The sequence below is a fragment of the Plectrocnemia conspersa genome, unplaced genomic scaffold (assembly GCF_051122295.1).
Source record: "Plectrocnemia conspersa isolate PC_06_02 unplaced genomic scaffold, ASM5112229v1 ptg000004l, whole genome shotgun sequence".
NCBI lineage: Eukaryota > Metazoa > Arthropoda > Insecta > Trichoptera > Polycentropodidae > Plectrocnemia > Plectrocnemia conspersa.
The window spans coordinates 18,078,899-18,102,234 of NW_028277168.1; the positions used below are offsets into that span (position 1 = coordinate 18,078,899).

A 23,336-nucleotide genomic window follows, 5' to 3' on the forward strand; every position below is an offset into this window, starting at 1 on the left:
TCGATTTTATTTTAATTATTCATCGCGATATTAGAAAAATCTAGGAAACCATATTCTGTGATGATCGATCTGATTTATAATTATATAATAATTATAAATTTCCATTTTACAGACAAAATTAAAAAAAATAAAAATATTCGGGTTTATATGGGATTGGATTCCAGGTTTTTCAGGTATTAGTCTTTGACTTTATTGACTGGTCTTTCGTGCTGGCATATATAATATATGCGTCGGTCACGCACGTTAAATCATCATGTTTCTATTTTAAACCATTATATTGACCCAAATGCAGTCAAAACATATTGCGTCAGAGAGCGCGCATTCGCCAGTTTCTTAAACTGTGTAATTAATTTATCTTTAAAAAATAATTTTAAAATGTAAATATATTGTTTATTTGGATAAATTTTTTTGTTACTAAATTTACATTTATGATTTATTGCAATTACATAAAATAATTGCTATTTTTTTATAAAATATTGTTAAATGCAATATTTTTTATTAATAAATAATCTACTGTTGATAATATTTTATTTAAGCTAAAAATTGGCCCTAAGTCACCGTCGTAAAAATAGGCGCCGACACGATTTTATTGCTTTTAACGTGAATTTTTGACTTCTGAGAAGTGATATTTGTTTTTGCGCTCTCCTATTGACCAAAATTCAGTTTTGTATATACTTTAACCAATACTCTCATATCAGGAGTCCGTAGTAATATCGGTAAGAATAGCTATGATATTTTTAAAACATATTTTCCCCTGAGAGATGAGTTGGCTTAGTTTGTATTTTAGACTTGACCTAAAGACAGTTCTAAAACTATAATAGTTTTTTCACTTTCATTAAGTTAGGTTTAGGTTTGAATGGCAAATGAACTTTTCGCAACTACCAAATTGAGTTTCATAGACATTTTAGAGCAATATATTATTTCACTAGCTCATATCAATTAAATTACATTTTTGCTAGTAGAAATATATACCTACTGGTGAAAATTGTATTTGGAATTCACTAGTGAAAATATGAATTCACTTAACATTTTTAAAAAACATTCACTGTAACATTTAGACATCGCATGTAAATAAATAATGATAAATATGTAAATGTATATATTACTACATATGGAAAAATTGAAATCGTATTATTTTATTTGTACCTGCCAGAAAAAATATATTTTCACTGGTAAAAATATATATCTACCAGTGAAAATGTATTTCAATATGATTTCACTGAAATGACATATTTTAACAATATTTTCGGGATAGATTTGAGACTGTTTTTTTATTATTTTCTTTGCGGGGTAGCCCTAGAATTTCTGGTTTAGAATCAGGGTCGTCATTTTAGCTTTTTCCGGGGAGGGAAGCAAAATTTGTCCAATCAGTGGTCGTTTTTTTAATATTTCGATTTCATTATGATTCATATTATTTCATTAAATAACATGCATTTTTCTGGCCAAATTTAAAGGGGGTGTAAATACTCCCACTTGCCCCACCCTCACATGTCGTATCTGCTTGGTTTATTGTCCGTAAGTAATGCTCTATTCAATAAATATTTCTTAAATATACTCACACCTCAAATACGATTTTTTTTATGTCTGTGTGCTCCCGATTATTTTTCAGTTTTCCTAATTTTACACGTCTTTCTCTAATATATTATGTATCATAATTCTCTAATATGGTTTATAGCAAGTTTATCGATCTATGGTATATATAAATTTGGTAAGTAATTAAGAAAAAATATAATATTTTGTCATAAATTTGGAAGTATAATATCAATCAAGAGCGAGCGCACATTTCTTAAGACTTATAAGTCCTTTAGAAATATATGTAATTATTATGGTTGCCTCCTTAAGAGTGAGTTACATGATATTATGAACCGTACATGTCTGTGAAATATAATGTCAATCTGCATTGTGCTTCACCCTATATATTTTATGCAAATCGTCATGTGTCTCTGAATACTATCATTTTAATTATAATAATATTATGAAATACAATTAATAAAATATTTAAAATTGAGGATTATGTATACATTTGTAGTGATAGCTAGTGTCCTTCGTTCTCACGTAAAACGCACATGTCCACATTTGTGACAACTGATGTGTAATTAATCTAATAACCCAAGTTTAGTGAATTATAAAGGTGCTTTTCAGTTCACGGATCGATAATTTTGTTTCTATTTAAAATATCAAAGTAAAATTTGTTCAACACATTAAAGATACATTTTTTTACTTTCAGACCACTGTCAAGCTGACTTTGATATTTTCTCTGGCAATAGTAACGTTGAGTGACGGCGGCTTTCAAAAAATAAAGAAATGGAGGAATGTACATTATCCAACTGACTACAGCAAACTCACCGACGAACAGTTCAAAACTCTGATGATGAAAAATAGATACTTTCAGATACGAAAGGCGTTGAGCCTTCGCGTGATATACGTCAATAATTTTATGTATTCGTTTAATAAACTTTTATCTATTGATGACTTGAAACAGGAACAGAAAAGACCATATATATGTTACTTTAATATTTACCATAAACGTTGCTTTGTAAAGTATAACGATAACAATTATAATAAAAGAAAGCATTCTATTTCGGGTGACGTGTATGAAATACGTAAAAGAGGTTTCTCAATATTAACAAGATTGCGTTTATTTTCAATGCTTTCACAGAGTGAGATTCCTAAAAGAAAAATGCTACCTTCGAACCTGCCTCATCTATATCTTAAGAACAATAATGTCGTTAAGACGCGTCAAATGCTTAGACCGTTTGGTCTACCGTTAAGATGGGGTTAATAAAACTGGCAACAAATTGAATGTAGTTTTGTGAAGAAATTATAATTGTAACAATTAAAAGTAATCAGTAACTTTTGGACAAACCGAAATGATCAGTTCAATATATTAACCCTTAGCTGCTGAAATTCTATATATCGGCTTTTGCTACTTTGGCAAAATTTCTAGATCAGACATTATTTTTGAAGAAAGAATCGGATACAATTTTAATATCCTTTGGGTAAATAACGTATATTTTAATTATTATGTAATACAGTGATATTTAGAAATTAATCCCAAACGACTCGGCAACCAAAGGGTAAACTATGACTGTAATTTATGAATTAATTTATCAAAAAAAACTAGCTCCACATATTTCTCATACTATTGATATATGGGTTATTTTTCACATACGGCCTCTTTAGATTAAATGATACAAAACACATTTTTAAGGCACTTCAAGTAATTAAAATTTAAAGAAGACCAACGTTTTTAAACTTAGTTTAATTTAGTGAACTTTCAATATAAAAAATAAATTAACCTTACAACCAACCTTTTAATCAAATCACCGACTAAAGTTGTTTATAGAAAAAACATTTGATTAATTTTGCTTAACTACATAATAAGGCTTTTAGAAATCATCAATTTTTATTAAATTTTGAAAATAATTAAAAATTTATTTAAGGATTGCATTAATAAAATATTAAAAATGAAAATAATTTTTAATCTTTCTCATTATATTATTTCAAATTGAAATTTCATTTTATTGTATATTTTTTAATTATATAAATGCATTTAATTTATCTCAATTTGTCTAAAAAATTAGTCATACTCAATCTTACGTATATATGCTGAGTTTTGTCATTGCACAATATTTTAATTAATGTTACAAATTATGTTATCCAAAAAGTCGAATTAAAATTGATATTATTATGTATAATTTATTATAATTAGTTAATATATTATTTATATAAATAATCCAATATGTATACTATTTAATTTATTATTCGGATAAGTTATTAATAAAAAAGCATTTTTAAAATCTATCCAATTTATTACTTTTTATTATCATCTAGTACACAATTTGTGTCTAACATTAAATAAAATGGAATGTTTTTGATTAACAAACATATGTATAAGACTATGATGTAAATATCACATCTTTTTAACAACAACAACATGGCAGTTATAAGTTTATATCTAATAATACTATATTATAAACATATTATTCTTTGACAGCTTTTCCATCGGCCCATTTAGTAAAACGTATTTGCGAAATTCCTCTTCGATCAGCTTCCGCTTTTAGTTTGCTTTTCAAACATTGACGAAGAATTTTCGCAGCGATAGTGGAATAATTAATATAGTTTAATCCAGCTTGACGCCACGCCGACATTTTGAAATCTGAAAACATTTAATATATAAAATTAATATAATAAAATAATAAGACAATATAAAATAATTATATTAGTTTTATTGTTGTTTATAAGAACAATTGAAAGTATTTTATTCATTTTTTTTATCATGTCAGTTAAAAAATTTTAAGTCACAGTACTAAAAACAATAACTACATGAAATAAAATGATTGTGAGTTCAAAGTTATCAAACTGACATTAATATTTATCGAACCGTATGAAGTGCTAGATATGTTAAAAACCGGATTATTCAACGGGCGATAGTCGTAGAAACTTGTGTCGCATACATTTTGTCTAATACTACTGGTTTTAATTTCGTTATTTTTAACGTTGACGTTAAAATGGCAAAGGTAACAACACTATATTTTATCATTACTTATGGTCTATGGAAATTATACGCTAGGTAAAGCTTACGTGTGTAAGTACGTCGAACTCGGGCGTCCTTCAAATAAAAGTGAGGTTATGCGCGAAATGTCACAATTATATTTTTTTATATACGTCTTAAGTGTTTGCAAAATTTGACCAGTGCATGCAACATATGATTTTTAAACTATTTTTTCTAAATAGATAAATAGTTAACAGATATATTACATATACAATATTTTATTATTTAATATTATCATTATTATATTTTTTTATTTAAACATTTATTATATTAATTTGTAAATATTTTTTTATTTAGGCATATATTGTTGCATTTTAAATGTAATTCATTATTTATTTAAATTGATCGACATCTATTTTTTAAATATATTTTTCATATCAATTTATTTGGCAAAAATATCTAATTTGACAAAGTGCTTACATCTCATAAATACTTTTGCCAATTTAAGACTCAACTTGAATAATTATACTTTCCTTTGTGACATAACTAAAAAAGCAAAATTATTTGTTTTGTTGATCAAATAATTATGTATCTTGCTTGTTATTTATATTTCTTTCTTGTGACTAATTTTATAGATATTAAAATCTAATTTAGGTGTTCTATATTTTACTTTGCTCAAGAATATAGAACTATTATATATATACATATATAGAAAACAAACTTGAATAATAAAAGTATCTGTACATAATATACTACAATAAATCTTAAATATTATAAGCTTTTATTGAAATTCGGATTGAATTGGTTTAGTACCCTATTTTGTACATGAAGTCCCTAAACTGATGACTCACCACTTATTCAAAAGCTTTTTCTGCTATCAATAGCATATACATATGTACATATATTGATCCCACTTTTTCATACTTTCTTGTGCTGTTAATATAATACCTTCAACTAGTAATATATTAATTAGGTTTGCTTTTTCCTGCAATTTTACTCAAAATTTAAATTATTATTATAATATATATGCGTATGTGTTAAATTTAATGAAAAAAATCATGGTAATACATGCCTTTATGTTATGTATATATGATAATGAAGTTAACTTGTCTTATTTCAACCGAATCAAAATAGAAAACAATCTAGATAACAGTCAGTGGCGTCATGAAAACAATAAAACTCCATTCAAGTGACCAAATTAATTTGTCTGAGTTTGATATTGAATTCTTGTGACATGTATTTTGAAGTGACACGCTTCTTTAAAATTATGGTTTCAAAACGAAAGTGTTAAATGTGTCTAATTTAAATAGATTAGTATTATACATACTTATTTACTCTACGTATACAGTAATTAAAAAAGAACCATAAAAATAGACATGGGTTATTGATTCTTGACATCACAAATGATATTTATTGCCTATTAAGCTTGCTGAAAATTAGTTTATTTGTAACACATAATTTATTCTTGTTAACATACCACACAATATATTAATAATAGTAATATTATTATAATATAATACTTTTTTAAATACATTAATCTCATTGTTTTTGAATTACCCATTTAAAATATTTAGCTAGCTATTATATTGTATTAATTGTCAAGTTAAGTTGAGATACACTTTCAATCTTTATCAGCACGTCATATCTCAAGTTGCATTAAGTAAGCCTTGTTAGACTATAAATAACAATTTCTAAGAAATTATACATGAAAATAGGTTCTTATTTATATTTTTAGCATAATAATATATTTAATACAAATGAAGTATACTTTGTTCCAGCCAATATTATATTCATTCTGGAGAAGCTCATGCTCTTGGAGAGTCAGAATAGCACTGCATTTAAAAGACATTGATTACGAATTGAGGACAGTAGACATTGTTAAGAAACGATTGCATCTCACTGATGAATTCAAAGCTGTGAACCCTATACAAAAAGTGCCAGCTTTGATAATAGGTATGTATTTATATGCACTTAATTAATATATAAATTTATTTATAAGTATTTTTATAGATAATCACACACTCGTGGAATCAGTAACCATAATGAATTATTTAGAAGAGAGTTTTCCAGAAAAATATCCTATAATTCCTTATGATAAAATTGAACGAATAAAAGTTGGAGAAATAACACAGGTATGGGATAAATGTATTATTATAATATATTTATATGTAATACAAATTATATCATGTACCTATTAACTATAGATCATAGTCAGTGGAATTCAGCCGTTACAAAATATCGGTTTGAAACAAACATCTATGCTCTCTGACGAGAAGATGTTTATGAAGTTCTCACATCATTGGATTAAAAAAGGATTCAACGCGTTGGAAGACATTGTTAAAAATACATCTGGTGAATATTGCGTTGGAAATGAAATAACTATGGCTGATTTGTGTCTTTTACCTCAGATGTATAACGCTAGAAAGTAATGAATATTTTTATTAAAATATTAGTGTTATGAATAATTTGTCATAATAAATACAATTATGTTTTTCAGATTTAAAGTCGATACCGGTGATTATCCAACGTTATTAAAAGTATGTGAAAAGTTAGAAAGACATCCGGCTTTCTTTTTAACTCATCCTGAGACGCAACCTGATGCACCACCCAGAAAATGAAATGTTAAATTTTAGATTTATAATATATTTTTTATATAATAATAATAATGAAAATAAATTGCTTATATTGTTTATATTCATGTTCGATTTCTTATTATTAAGCATGATGAGAAATGCATGCAATGGATGATCTCGATAGCGACAATTTAATTTCAATACAAATAGCAGATGGTGCACGTGAATTTAACTATTTTATGAAGACGTTTGTTCCGCATAATGCTTTTATTTATGAAGCATTGATAGACAGGCGACTATTTCAGTTGATTGAGATTTAGTGTCCAATGATGAATCTGCTTGAATCAATTTGCATATATGTGTATGATGTAATCATTTGTCTCTCTCGTTGGCACATATTTAGACATACATTTATCAAGACCATTGACCGAATATTCAGACCAGAAAACTAATTGTAAAAACGCAATTTGATTGGACAAATAATTTATTGTGAGAGATGATAAACCATGTGAAGACGTAGATTGGAAAATATTAATATATATTATGTATTGTTTTTTATTGTGATTGCTACTTGAATTATCACTCAATTGTGACTAATTTAAAGTTGTGTTTTACTTTAAATGTTGTATCAATAATACAACTGCAATAAGAATGTTTTTGAGCATTTTGACGAACATTTTGCTGTACGGTGTAATGTTTAGTTAATTTCTGAACAAATATTGTACTTTTTGTAGCATCGTTTAAATTATCTAATATGTTTCCTTAAAAAAAGTTTGTCTAATTTAATCTAATAAGTCAGTTTTTAGTCTTTAGAACATCAATTTAAAATTTATAACATTTTTTACTTTAAATATTATTATAATTATATATAGTGCCATTCTTACTTTGCATGTTTTGTTTTGTATGTGTATTCTATTATTTGTTGTATTAACCTTTCCTTTACTGTGATGTATATCGAGTGTACATGAAATATTAATATATGAATATCTCCATAAATATGCCTGATAAAATGTTAACATCTTAGACATTCCTCCCAGATACACTTGCACATTAAATTAGAAAATTACTGTCAAGAAAATCAGATAAAAATTCATCAATCTAGTCAAACCTATTAATGTTTCCAGTCGAATTTTTGCTTAGCACGGAAGTAATGTTTGCATGCAGAGAATAGTTTTGAACGTAAATGTTTTAATATTATTTTTGTAAAATCACATATATCACAATAATTGTTACGACTTCTTGAACTGTTTCTACTATGATTATTATCATAATTATTATTTCGTAAAAAAAATTCATGTTTTTCTAATTTTAAATCACTAATTCATACATAGTTTTACATGTACACTTAATGCACAGCACCGAAGAGCGCAGAATTATTTTGCACTGAAAGAAAGGAAGGTTATATTAAATAACAATTTACTATATAATGAACTAAATCCAATATTTTTTTTAGTTGGACAGAATAGCACTATCTGTTTACAGTCTGGCAAGTTATTTTGGCTGTATGGAGCTATAAACCTGAGCAACAACGAGGCTCTCTGCTTTTTTTTAGAACGTCTATTCAAGATAAATCTTAATGTTTGACTCTTTAATGATATCCCTAGCTCTATAAGAGACATTAATTTTTAAATCTTTAGAATCAATAGACAGTAAATCAAAAGTGTATCAGAGCCTGGGTTCGAATCCCACATAAACCCTAGTGTTAATTAATTTCTATTATGTATGGGAGATTGGAATTGGATTATTACATATTACGTTTTCCTACATTTTCCTAATCTCACGGAGGAATAATTACAATAAAATCAAGATTTATAGTACATATGGATATCTATTGATTGTAATAATAGTTCATATTTATTGAAATATATTTCACTTACATACTTCGATTTTAGTTTATTGTCCCACTATTCAGTAGTTGTTGATTGTATTTACATCGTTGTAACGCGTTAAGCCTTAATGTCTGTCATGTTACAAAGGAAGATTTCCAATAAATAATATATATGGCTAAAGTCACAGTTACAGTTTTTATGTATTCAAATTACAAGTATCAGTGGCGTAGCTATGGGGGGGGGGGGCGGAGGGGGCGGGCCGCCCCAGGCGGCATATTCGCGATGGGATCGTCTAGTGTGGTTCTTAACCCTGAATGTACCAAAACATATATAAATCCACGAATAACAAGAACTTATCAATAACCAATTTATTATTTTTAGAAATGCTGATTTTATGACCCTGTAAAAAATGTATGGGGGAGGGGCGGCAATTTTGAGGATCGCTCTGGGCGGCACATACCCTAGCTACGCCACTGACAAGTATCCAATTTGATTACAAGAATTAAGGAACTGAATTGAAAAAGTTATTCATTAAATATCTTGTCAATTATGTAAAAGCTCGTGCTACAACTGGCATCATCCTAGGAATCGAGAAAATTATATTATAGACCTTTACATTGATCGTTTTTCAAGAAATATTAATTTTTAAAATGTTACGAAATTGTACTAATTTAGGCATTACCTAAAAATTTGCAGCATTACGTTCAGTTCAAATTTCATTTGCGTGTCTTGGTAAGACTTTAAGATACTATAGCTTAATTATTTTGTGTACTAAAATTGTATTGTGTTTTTTTTTTGAATAAGCTATTTTTATAAAATTGCATTTATTTTAGATTTGTTATTAGTTTTTTTTTAACTAGTTTTTTCCTCTGTAAGCGTATGAAAGGTTTATTTTATAAAGATGTTTTTATTCGCAATTCAAAGACCAAATGTTTACGATCTATTGACAAGTTTCGATGCGAATGTGAAGCACAGTCCGTTGACTTTCAGGACGATGGACCTCCACTGATGGAGAGGACGTGTCCAGGGTGAGTAGAGGCAAAGTCACATAGTGACTTTGAAGAATTTCTTTTACTTTTCTAATAATAAATATTTCTGTGAAGAATATCTAGTAGACGACAATGATTGCGTATTAAATCAATGGTGTTGAGGATGGACAAGAAGAAAAACTAAGATGCTCATGTACCACCATGACACTGTTAGGTGTCTGGTTGGAACCTGTTCCGGGATAAGAAGAAAGACAAAAATTAAAATATCTATTATGAAACAACCGATTATTACCACACTGCTGTTTTTGACTGCCGTTTTCCGATTTTCCTACGCACAAGACGGTAAGGATATTTTTATTAAAAAAATATTTCCTAAATTTAAAACCAACATGTAATAAATATTCATCTTGAAATGATAAGTAAAGAACAAATTAGGAAGATTTTTCTTAGATTCTTTCACTGTTCTTCTTCGATCACAATTAACTAATTAAGCTTTAGAATTTTGGTATAATTAGGTAAAATTACAAAGCACTTTCAATATGAATAGTATTTTCACTTAATATAAGATGATTATATTTAAAACGCCTTGAATCAATATCAGACATATCCATGTTTACGATTTTTTGTATTTGCAAAAATAAAGAGAATCTCTAAAAACTAGTCTTATAAAAAAGATTTTGCGTTTTATTATATTTAACAAATATAACTTTAAAACTAGAAAGTAACTTTAAAGACAAAAAAAAATATAAAGATAATATTTAGAAAGTTCTATTTTACTTTAATCAAATCCAGTAAAATAATTCTATTCTTATATATTTCATTCATAGTTTAACCAAAATATGTGTATATCAATTCAGTAATATACAATAATTTGATTTAATTTTAATATAACTTATAGTTTAACCAAAATATGATTTATTTTCTTCTCTCTCGTGCTTTCTTTGTATTTTTTTTATAAAAATGATATATCCAGTAGCGTGCAAAAACGCATCAAATTCTCGATATCATATAAATTTCAGAAAAATCCGTAATCATTTTTTGGATATTTCAGAAATATATCTATATTGTTGGATAGTTATGGATTGGTTGCATAGCCAATTGCCTATTTGCTTTCATGGTGAAAATATTTATACAAATTATAATGCCAAATCGGCAAAATTTATTTTAGTAAAAAACTAAATATTATTGTGTATTATTATATTATATATTATAAATATTATTGTATTGTGTAACCAATCATTAGTTCAAATATTTTTTGTTAAATGTCTGTTAAGGGTAAAAATATCTAAGTCGAAGATCAAGTTATTCTATGAACGTGTTTACGTAGGCGTAAAACTACGTAGATTTTACCATATATGTAGACAACCCTTATGTGAGTGTATGGAATCGTATACAAAAGAAAACGTAATTGACCGAAGAAATGCACCTTAAATGCATGAAATGATCCAATAAACACAATAGTTTGACTGTTTTTGATTGAGTAAGAGTGACTCTCTCTGATGAGAGTAAAATCAATTTATACGTGTAAAATGGGGTGCATAAGTCGTTGTCGACGTGGCGAAAAACTTAGCCAGGCGCCAAATGATATGGAGCTGCTCCTTATATTCCGGAATGGAAGGTATACACTTCATTAACGGAAAATTGAATGCAAAGGATTATGAAACTGTTCTAAATTTATTTTTATCCCTTCAATAAAAAAACACGTAGGCTCAAATTTAGACAAACTTTATGGATGTTTCTGCATCCTGTCATCAGACGAAAATAATCAGTAATTTTGTTTTCATCAATATGCTCAGTGCATTAAAGATGAGATTAAAATTATAAATAAAAATACTATATTGTATAGAAAAAATATGGAAAAAGTTTTGGACTAGTTCTAGAATAGATCTTAATTAAACCTATATAATATATTTGTGCCATAAACAATAAAAAATGGATTTCACAAATCAACGAGCAAACAAAAACTTATAGAAGTGAGCAAAAGAGTTTTCCACGGGGGATTAGATCATGAATTCGATGAATTGTTCATTAATTATATTATTTTCTGTGTTTAAAGCAGTATTGAAGGCTAAATATTTTACGTAGTTATTGTATATTAGTGATAATCTACGATTATAAAATGTTTTTTTAACACGTGATATTTTAAAGCTTTTTTTAACTATTGATCAAATTTTACTGTTTTATAATTTATTTGCTAATTATGCGTTTTAATTTATTTTTTATTTGTAATACTTCAATAAGCACGTAGAGAGCTTAAAATAAAAATATGAACTTATTAAAATCATAACATATCTTTAATTATATACAAAATACGATTTCGAACATGATGCTTTTTTACACGGTACGTTGATAAATAAATTAATAAAATTCAACATTTAATGTCCTATAAGATATTTTTATGTATCATATATCTCTTTATATGTATGTTAATGTCATATATATGTAGACAGAAGCTTCTAATGTGTAATAAATAAGCATTCTCTCAATCATTACATCGTGACAACAGCGGGTCAACTATGTGCGTTTGATTAATTTATTTCTTAAACTAACAACCATATATTAATCAAAGACTCCAAAGTTCCATACATAATATATGATATACGTACAAACATACATTTTAATTTTAAGACATGACTTAACTTCACAATGCAAAAAATAACATAAGCATTCCGCGATTGTAAATCATCATTATAGTGACGCTTTTAATGACTTTTAATTCGCTCACTTAAACACAGACATTAAAATATTTTTAGATGGTTTTGTCGACATTTTGGAATTGGTGAGGATCTCAGATCTGCCTCAAGGCGTGTCATTGGCATCTCCGTATTGCTTTCCTAACCTAACCACAGAACAAACGGAACAAAGCGCAACCAAAGCTTACCATTTGGAAAAATCTGCCAAATTAGACGGACAAACATCGATAGGTTTTCCCGACGGATATCCCGTTGATTTTTCTTTACTCGCTATCGTTAGACCTGCTAAAGGTTTGTTGGAAACTATTCAAATATAATAATTAAGAAATACATAATATATTAATCACAATTTCAGGACAACGTCAGATGACTTTGATAACGCTCTATTCCGATTCTGGCGACGAGCAATTTATATTTTCATTAGGTACTGAAATTTCGATATTTTATGAAGACATTGACGGTAACCCGGATCATGGGAATATGATATCGTTCGGTGTTAACATCGACGATGGAAAGTGAGCAATTAAAAACAATAGATTTGGTTTTTTTATTATCAAATATTTATATAATGAAATGTTTAGATGGCATCGAATCGGACTGAGCGTCAAAGGTGATTCAATGACCTTAATTGTGGATTGCAATAAACAAATAACTAAACCCTTAGAAAGATTGCCAACATCAAAGCTAAATATTAAGGGTGTTATTACCATGGGAATGCAGATATCCAATGAAGATTTTTTCATAGTAAGATATACATGTTATCAGTTCTATATTCAAAGAACAATTTATTTAACAAACAATAATTTTAGGGAGACGTTCAACTACTCCAAATAGTCAACAAACCAGATATAGCCTATGACATGTGCCTTAAAATTGCCCCAAACTGTGATTCTGAATCTAATGAATTAATAAATCTAGAAAACTCACTTTCAATTTCTGATGAAATAAATGAAGACGAAGGTAAGTCTTTAAATAAATAATTAAAAACACAATTAATACAAATGTATATTTTCATTTTAGATAATATAATCGACATATTAGAACTTATGGGTATTTCTGATTTACCCGATGGAGTTACATTAGCACCTCCAATGTGCTATCCAAATACATCTATTAATTATATGAAAGAAAATACTGTAAAGGCATATCATTTAGAGAAATATGCACAGCTTGATATTAGAACTTTTGAGGCATTTCCAGACGCTTTTCCAACTAATTTTTCTATATTTTTGCTGGTTAAACCAGATAAAGGTAAATACATAATTTCGCAAACCAATACTACTGTTCATACTCAAATAACTAAATGATTTACAGATAAAGGTCTAATACCTCTAATGTCCGTATATTCTGATAATGGAAACGATCAATTCGCTATATCTTTGGGTAGTGATGTTACACTACTTTATAATGAAAACGATCGTAAACCTACACTTGAAGATATTCCTGTACAATTTGGAGTTGAAATCAACGATGGAAAGTAAGTATCATTTTTTTAAGATTTGTATAAAGTTATTGTAAAATAATTGTCATTAAAAGGTGGCATCGTCTTGCACTGAGCATCAAAGGCAATTTGGCAACTCTCATAGTTGATTGTGACAGGAAAATTACTAAAATTTTAAAACGACACGGAAATATAACGATTAATCATCACGGATATATTACAGTCGGTCAACAGTTGCTGGATGAGGACTATTACTTAGTTAGTACAGCAACGAATTTATAATATGTTATATATTAAAAAGTCTTATGAGTTTATTTAAAATCTAGGGAGACGTGCAAATGGTTAAGATGTCGGAAAATCCTGATCTTGCTTATGAAATGTGCTTAAAAATTGCACCTGATTGTGGAGTTGGTTCAGGTCGAATTACATGGTCATCTGGCAATCGATATGATGGCGACCCAAGATATAGTGAGTAAAATGTTTGATCTAATATTCAAAACATATTCTTCAAAAAAAATTAAGATAAGATAAAATATTTACAATATCGAACAAACAATTTTTTGGAGTAGCGGCCTACTTTTTTTAAAAAACGCCTGTTCTGTGTGGAACGCATGAAGTTAGTCACGAGTAAGTGTTTTCAATCTTGGCTAAATTTATATTTTAATATGAAGTTCATTGATATAAAAACAATAAAATATTATTTGATTAGTTTTTCAATACAACAATATTTTTTTAATGTTGAGTTCAGTCATTTTTTCAACATGTATGATAATATAATAACTATAAAAGCTTAGACGGTAAAATAACATTTAATATTTAAAAATTAGTTCTATATTATATTATAGTCTTTACAGCCAAGCATTGATAAGAAATTTTTCGATAGAAAAATAAAAATAAAATAAGTTTTTCGTTTTAAGATACTTTCGTTTTAAATTAAAATAATTTTAGATGAGAGGATTGGTGTAACAACAAGTACTACGACAACAACTACTACTACTCCAACTCCGCTAGTATATTACACAGAGAGAAATTATACATCTTACGAGATAGACAATGAAGATCGTATTACGATACCTTCACAGAATATTCCGATTGACTTTGATCTTACTGGATCTTACCCTACAACTATTGCGACTGACATTGATAAAACTTTGATCACACCAGTGCCAATTGGTAAGACTAATAAATCAAATGAATAACTTTTTGTACCAGATGCAGTAATAAATTTCCCAACAATATAGACACAACAGATGTAGAATTTTCCGGAAATTGGAATATATCAGCTGGAGGTGAGCACACATTCACTGGGCAATTCTATCCTAATACAGAGAGAAGCACTGTTAGTAATGCAACTGTTATACACATCTTGCACACATATTTTTTGGATAACTAAAACACTTCTTCGTATATCCTATAAAGATTATCGACTCAGGAGGATCATCGGCTCCTGAAGGATCTTATGGCATACCATACAACCCCAATCGTGGTCCAATTGGCCCAAGGGGTTACCCTGGCCCACCAGGTCCTCAAGGACCTCATGGACTACGCGGACAAGCCGGAAGAGATGGTATTAGAGGAACGGATGGCACTCAAGGACCTCCAGGACACGTGTTTTTGATACCTGTATGTCTTACTAGTTCATATGATTATTTTAGTATTTCAATAACATACTTCATATATTTTTTAAATCATAGTTACAACAATCTGGTAATGATAAAGGGCCTGATGGACAAGGAGAAGCTTTACAGCGTTCAATTCAGCAGCATATGGTAAGAACTAAATTACATTTCCATGCATCATACATATACGAGTATATTAATTATGTGTATCCATGTATAGAGTTCAATGAGAGGAGCACAAGGACCAATGGGATTGACAGGTCCTCCTGGTTCTGAAGGACCACCTGGCAGTGATGGAACTAGGGGTGAAACTGGAGATAATGGTGAACCAGTAAGTGTCTCCTTTTATAACGTTTATAGTGTATTACTCATTAAAAAATCAATGAAAAAAATATAATAGTGAATTAGTATGAGTTATGTTACTATATTTATTCTTTATTGTGTAAATATATGTTATAGGGACCTCCAGGAGCTAGAGGACCACTTGGCCTTCCAGGTCGAGAAGGTAGAAGAGGTAAACCTGGAAAAGATGGACAGCGAGGATTGACAGGCGTACCTGGAGATAAAGGCGAAAAAGGATATCCTGGTGTAATGGGTAATATAAAAATAAAAAACACAAATAAATGGGTTATTAAATTATTTTATTCAATGTTTTTCAAATATATTGTAGGTGTTCTTGGAGAAAAGGGTGAAAGGGGTTCACAAGGAGCGACTGGAGAAAGAGGATTGCAAGGTCATGACGGCATACAAGGAGAAGACGGTCTTCCAGGTCCTCCAGGCCAACCAGGAGAATTGGTAGGTTACTACTTTTAGTTTATTATTAGATTTCCATATACATGCATTGCTTTTTATTAAAGGGTCCAAGAGGATTCATCGGCCCTCGTGGGTTACCAGGATTGACAGGAAATCCCGGTATACCAGGAAGCGAAGGACAATTAGGGCAAAAAGGCAACCAAGGACCCCAAGGACAGCCCGGAGCGCCAGGGCAGGTTGGTCCCACAGGACCACCTGGATCACAAGGACCTCAAGGAACATTGGGTCCTACCGGTATTCAAGTAAGTACGAATTAAACAAACATATAATTTAAAAATATAATTCAACGTATTTTTTTATAAAGGGTCCTACGGGTAAACCGGGATTACCTGGTTTGCCTGGAACGGACGGCGCTCCGGGAAATCCTGGAATACCTGGAAAACCAGGAAAGAAAGGCGAAACGGGGTCTCAAGGACATCAGGTTTTTAATTTTGATATTTAAGATAAAAAGAGTGAATGCATTACTTATATTTATATAATTAATAATTATTATATAATTATAATTCCAATTGATCATTACAGATTAAGTTTTCCCTAATATTATCCCTTTTAGTCCAAGATGGCCGAAATATCGGCCCACCCTACTATGCAAAAAATCATATTGGCAAATTTTAAAAATGTAATTTATCATATTCGATCTTTTGTACGATATACGCGATGTGTCAACGTAGAAAGAATACATTGGCTTTATCTCAGGCAAATCTAACGGTACTAAAAAGTTCAAAGTAATTATGTTATGTAAGAGAGAAATGACCGCGCCACCGCGGCCCTTCGGCACCCTTTTTAATGATAGGGATGGCTGACGAAGTGAAAACAAACTAGGAATTGCATACACGAAATTCTTTTTACTATTTGTACCTTTTAATTTTTTTATCCACGAAATAGACATTGGTGTTAAATATTAATAATTAGTAAGAAAAAACTAGACATTGGTGTTAAATATTAATAATTAGTAAGCCTTAATAATTAAATTTAAATGCTATTTTTTTCTGTTACCAACTAAAGATAGGTTGTCCTAGACGATATAAATAAAATAAGTAATAATTAAAATATGTTGATGGGTGTATTTTTAAAATCTCGGATTATTCTTACGGTCAAAAAATTAAAATAATAATGTCAAAACCGGTAATACCGGTATTGACTGTTTTTTTTCTCTCGGTAATATCAGTATTGAAAGTGCCGGTATTATTGCAATCCCTAGTTATAACGCATTTAGGTATCTCCTGTCATGTTGCAACGAAAAACAATAAATTTATAATTTTAGGGGACAGTCGGTTTTCCAGGAAATAGAGGAGTAAAGGGAGACGATGGACCTAGAGGACCTCTTGGAGATAAAGGCGACAAAGGGGAAAAGGGTTAGTGTGCCGTTGAATAGAAAATAACAAAATATTCGTAAAATAATAAATAAATAATGAAAGTATTTTGTTTAGGAATGGATGGTGAAAAGGGAGAAATGGGTTTAAAAGGTGACAAAGGTGCAATTGGAATATCAGGCTTACCAGGAATCGAAGGTCCAGAGGGTCCTAAGGTATTATTATCATGGACGAATATTATAATTTATATTATTTTCAACTTACTGTTTCTTTTAAAATTCAAGGGATTTGAAGGACAGCGCGGGGAAACAGGATATACAGGTGTAACAGGTGAAAAGGGCAAACAGGGAGAGACTGGTCCTATTGGTTACCCAGGAAATGTTGGAGAAAAAGGTGATAAAGGCACAATTGGAAGAACAGGACGCGCTGGCGATAAAGGGGAACCGGTATATATCATATATATGCATTCTAAATTATAATTTTAAGATTGTATTAACTTGCAATGTGTATACTAGGGGCGACTTGGATCACCTGGTGAAAGAGGCGATACAGGACCCAGAGTAAGAAATGCCTATAAAATTAAATATATATTTTAAAGAATATGATAGAATTAGTGGGGTTCAGGGTTTTAGAGGTTCCCGCGGACGAAGAGGAACAGAAGGAAATCCAGGACCAAAAGGAGATACAGGACAACCAGGGCCTTCAGGACCTCAAGGGGAGCAGGGCCCACAAGGACCAGAAGGCGTTCGAGGATTTCCAGGAGTGCCTGGAGCAATTGGTAATAACGGAAAAGACGGAGTACCGGGACTACCAGGCGAAAGAGGACCACCAGTAAGTGATTGTTTTATATGATTTAATCAGGTGTAGCGAACGTGTTGACTGCTTGCAACACTATTGATTTAAGATTACGAAAGATACATAAAAGTAAGATATCAGTGTCGTAATATATTATTTTCTTAATTATTCAGGGTGAAACGGGCTCTACAGGAGCTGTAGGATCACCAGGTGTTATCGGCCCTCTGGGTCCTCTAGGCGAGCCTGGTTTAACGGGTGCGCCAGGAGTTCCTGGAATTCCGGGACCCCCAGGAGAACAGGGAAATTCTGGAGAGAGTGGACGAGAAGGGCCCACTGGCGCACCTGGGCCAGAAGGTCGTCCTGGACCACCGGGCTCTACGGGATTGCCCGGCTTTCCTGGTGAAAGGGGAAATACAGGCTTACCTGTAAGTAAATACATTATAATATACATACATAGATATAAATTATGTTATAACATATTCGCGTTTTAAGGGCTTACCAGGGTTAAAAGGAGACATGGGACCGATTGGTTTAACTGGACCACCAGGCGATAAAGGTCAACAGGGTGAGATTGGCAAAGAAGGGCCTCAAGGACCAGAAGGAAGATTAGGTCCACCTGGTGCTGCAGGACCTGTAGGTTCAAAAGGCGACAAAGGAGAGAATGGACCCCCTGGTTTGTATTTTATATGTTAATAACGTTTTTATAATATTTTTTACTGACAAATTTGAGTCAAGTACAATTTGTGTAATTACAATAAATGCGTCTATAAAATCCAATCGTCTCTGAAGATTGAGTTGAACTCTAGATTTCGGACATTGTAGCTGGAGCAGGGTTGACGTGAGGAGGAAAGCAAAGTAAATACTCTCGTGCGTACCAAGCTAGGAGTAATTTGTAGAAGTTCTAAATGAATGTTACTGTTGGAAGATTATACCGAATGATAGTGAACGATATGCGCTATGTATGCGCTTATATACCCTTGTTCTAGATTAAAAAGATTTTTGCCTCTGGCTCCTCTCGAGCAATAGTGAGAATTTGGGAGTGAAATAAGATCACTTTATTTCTGTCTTATTTATAAGAATCATTGCATGACCATTTAAGTTTAAACAAGTAACACTGTAAGCATTAGATGGGCAGTTGTCGGCAGCTGTTAATGCCATTCTGTTGTGTTTTTAAAGCCACTGAACGGCCGTTGTTACTGAATTTAAGTATGCTACACCCTGAATAACCTTTCACGTACAGTTGTAGTTGTCAGCATAGTAATAGCACTTGTCGGCGAGTCGTAAACTCTAAAAGCATTTTTATTTATTGTGCTTTTAACGCTTATATGCGACAAGCCCTTATCTCATTGGCATTAACAATTGTATGTAATTTATATTTATTTGCTTAGGTTTGCTTGGAAAGGATGGGCCACTGGGACCTAGAGGTTTAATTGGACCATCAGGTCCAATTGGAAATCCAGGAGACGATGGGGATAAAGGTGACATTGGTCCACCGGGAGAAAAGGGATTTAAAGGAACTAAAGGGGAATATGTAAGTTATTTGATTCTTATACATTATATATTTATAAATATTATAATTAATTAATTTTATGAACAAATAGGGACCAGTCGGCCCACCTGGATCACAAGGAATAAGAGGTGAGCCCGGACCTGCTGGCTTGCAAGGTGATCGAGGACCTGTAGGCGAAATTGGAAGACAAGGATCAAAAGGAGAAACGGGTCCAAGAGGTGTGCCAGGGCCTTCTGGCCCGACTGGTCATCAAGGGCTTCCAGGACCTGCCGGATCTAAAGGAGAAGTAGGAGATGTTGGAGCAAACGGTATGTTTAATATTATTTAATATTTATAAAACTTTCTAAAGGACATTTAATATATCATATTTATAATTCAGGTCCAATTGGGCCTATTGGAATACCCGGTGAACCTGGAAAACGAGGTCCGAAAGGAGCTGAAGGAAGTCCAGGTTCGCCCGGGCAACAAGGCGAGCGAGGTTCTATTGGTGCTAACGGTCCGATTGGGCCACCAGGACCGGTTGGAGAACTTGGTTTGAAGGTAATAAAATTATTTGCTAAAGTATAATTATAAAATCAACACGGTTGATTTTAGTAGCCTACTCTCTAAATAATGGTGTTTTATATAATAATAAAAAAATGGTCTTGAAGCTGCAAAACAATGCTAAACAGCTAAATATAACATTAATAGGGTGACAAAGGAAACATTGGTTCTAAAGGAGATGACGGTAAGCCTGGACCAGCAGGCGTTCCTGGTTCAAGGGGTTCTACCGGCCTAGAAGGATCGAAAGGTCATACTGGGCCCATCGGTTTGCCTGGAAGCGTCGGAGAATCTGGCGCGCAAGGACCGAAAGGTGAGCCTGGAAAAAATGGTGAACATGGTCGTCAAGGAGATTCTGGAAAACCAGGCGAAGTAGGATCTCCTGGAACTCCTGGCGAAATCGGAAGTCCTGGAAAACCAGTAAGCGAGATAAATAAAATATTTATTTATGATGATGTTGCAATAATATATTTTTAAATAAAGGGGCCAGAGGGCTCACCCGGAGTACAAGGAAGCGCAGGTTTTATCGGCGAAACCGGAGAACGAGGTCTTACAGGAGCACCTGGAGATACAGGTTCTCCAGGACCACCAGGAGAAGCTGGCCCACAAGGATTACTCGGACCGAGAGGACAAGCAGGTCCTATGGTTAGTAAACATGCTTTATTCGTTTCACTTCAAAATCTAGTTGTAATTTTTTTAGGGGGAAGTTGGCATGCCAGGAAAATCCGGAGAAGCCGGACCAATAGGTAAACTTGGTGACACTGGTCCACGTGGTCCCAAAGGCGACGTAGGAAGGAGAGGGCCAAAGGGTCATCGTGGCGATATTGGTTTGATTGGTATAAAAGGATCAGCAGGTGAAAAGGGAGAGAGAGGTATCAAAGGATCTAATGGACCAGAGGGTGTAAAAGGAAATGATGTAAGTTGAGCTTTAAATAATATGTTGAATAATGTATTTATTAATATTGTGCGTTTTAAGGGCCCAGTTGGTCCTCTAGGACTGATAGGTGGCGTAGGACAGCCTGGACGAGACGGCCCCGAAGGAGCAATAGGTCCAAAAGGAGTTGAAGGTAAAACAGGGCCTAAAGGGGAAGAGGGTTCACCTGGTCCACCTGGCTCGCCTGGTGCTCCTGCCGAAATGCCATTATTACCTCCAGAACTATTGTTCCAAGTAGATGGAAGAATGAGAACCCGAAGAAGCACAAACAATAAAATGTAATAATAATATTTATTAATATAAACAAATTGCATTTTGTGACTTCTGTGAAATTTCAGGGAATTTGATATTGGTAAAGAAGACATTAACACTTTACTGACACCACTCTCAACAATTGATAGAAAAACTACTACACCTTATTCCACAACTTATCAACAAGAAAGCGATACATATACAGACGATGATGATGAAGACAGAGAACCAAAATTCCTAGACATGTACATGTCGATCTATTCGATGCGAGAAGATTTGGATAAAATTAGAAAACCTAGTGGAACACGCAGTAATCCAGTCAGATCCTGTAAAGATTTATACTTAGGACAACCACAGTCTAAAGACGGTAATTTCTTTACGTATTGAAGCTTTCCAGAATGTATCCGAACTTTATTAAATCGTATTTTCGAAGAAGCTCCATAATGACATACATATATTTATCTCATACTTTATTAATCATAGGTTGGTATTGGATCGATCCTAATCTTGGTATGGAAGATGATTCTATATTTGTATTTTGTAATATGACTGCTCACGGAGAAACTTGTGTTTATCCCGATGTACACACAGCCAATATTCATGAAATTCCTTGGCATCATCAGGATAATTCAAAGGATTGGTTTTCATCATTGCGTGGTGGATTTAAGGTTTTTTTTAAAATAAAATATGCATTTTAATATTAAAATAAATCATATTCATGTATTGTGTAACTATTTTAGATTTCCTACGAATCTATTGGTTCAGTTCAGTTAACATTTTTAAGATTACTATCAGAAGAAGGAAGACAAAACTTCACATATAACTGTGTTAATTCTGTGGCTTGGTATTATAACTATTTTTATTTTTAATATATTTTTAAATCTTAATTAATGTCGTGTTTATACAAAGGTATAATTCTGAATCTTTCGGATATGAATTATCTCTAATTCTTCGAGGATCAAACGATTTCGAATTTTCACAAAAGTCGGCTAAGGTGCGTCCAAATGTTCCTTACGATGGTTGTAAGGTAAATATAAATATGTATATCACTATCATTGTTCTATAAATTAAATATTATTAAGCGCAACGTTAAAATTACAGACAGGAAACACGAAAGATAAAACAGTGTTTGAGATTAAAACTAAGAAACTGGACACTCTGCCTGTTGTCGATTTCATCCCAAAAGATTATGGAAAGTCAAATCAAGCATTCGGGTTTCAAATTGGTCCAGTCTGTTTCAAATAGAGCATTTAAACTACGTATATTGCGTAGAATAAATTCGATTGAAAAACTTTTGCAACATAACGAAAGACTGACTAAATCCAGTTTATGTTTTAATATATTGCATCAATGTTTTATAAGAAAGTACCATGCATTTTGTTATATGTAACATTATTTTAATATTAATTAATTGTAAGACTTAGGTATTTATGCGATAAAACTTATTTATTTAATGTAAGTGCGATCCTTGACTTGTAAATAATAGTAATAAAGATTTTTTACAAATATATGTTTTATTTATATATACATACATGTATAT

General features: G+C 31.5%; 2 protein-coding genes and 1 long non-coding RNA gene across 3 annotated transcripts; 2 read left to right on the forward strand and 1 right to left on the reverse strand.

Annotated features, from left to right (window-relative positions):
• Positions 1-3,791: 3,791 nt before the first annotated feature.
• LOC148236128 (uncharacterized) lies at positions 3,792-4,677 on the reverse strand. The gene is made up of 2 exons (XR_015809466.1): positions 4,585-4,677; positions 3,792-4,159 (listed from the first exon to the last, which is right to left on the reverse strand). It is a non-coding gene; the product is annotated as an uncharacterized LOC148236128 (long non-coding RNA).
• On the forward strand, positions 4,379-7,193 carry LOC148236129 (putative maleylacetoacetate isomerase 2). The gene is made up of 5 exons (XM_088185294.1): positions 4,379-4,520; positions 6,274-6,448; positions 6,506-6,627; positions 6,700-6,920; positions 6,993-7,193. The coding sequence occupies exons 1-5, from the start codon at positions 4,512-4,514 to the stop codon at positions 7,111-7,113; spliced, it is 648 nt and encodes a 215-aa protein (XP_088041420.1). The 5' UTR covers positions 4,379-4,511; the 3' UTR covers positions 7,114-7,193.
• Positions 7,194-9,790: 2,597 nt separating this feature from the next.
• On the forward strand, positions 9,791-23,302 carry LOC148236130 (uncharacterized). Its single transcript, XM_088185266.1, has 38 exons — positions 9,791-9,925; positions 10,001-10,228; positions 12,640-12,870; positions 12,935-13,094; positions 13,161-13,323; positions 13,389-13,539; positions 13,600-13,830; positions 13,894-14,056; positions 14,116-14,278; positions 14,347-14,488; positions 14,969-15,193; positions 15,262-15,359; positions 15,440-15,643; positions 15,715-15,789; positions 15,860-15,970; positions 16,099-16,234; positions 16,310-16,434; positions 16,497-16,694; positions 16,757-16,873; positions 17,717-17,807; positions 17,883-17,980; positions 18,050-18,211; positions 18,281-18,325; positions 18,390-18,596; positions 18,734-18,985; positions 19,053-19,233; positions 19,949-20,091; positions 20,162-20,378; positions 20,450-20,610; positions 20,761-21,030; positions 21,094-21,255; positions 21,311-21,526; positions 21,587-21,822; positions 21,883-22,163; positions 22,280-22,464; positions 22,537-22,640; positions 22,706-22,823; positions 22,898-23,302. The coding sequence occupies exons 2-38, from the start codon at positions 10,072-10,074 to the stop codon at positions 23,039-23,041; spliced, it is 6,123 nt and encodes a 2,040-aa protein (XP_088041392.1). The 5' UTR covers positions 9,791-9,925; positions 10,001-10,071; the 3' UTR covers positions 23,042-23,302.
• The last annotated feature ends 34 nt before the right edge of the window (positions 23,303-23,336 follow it).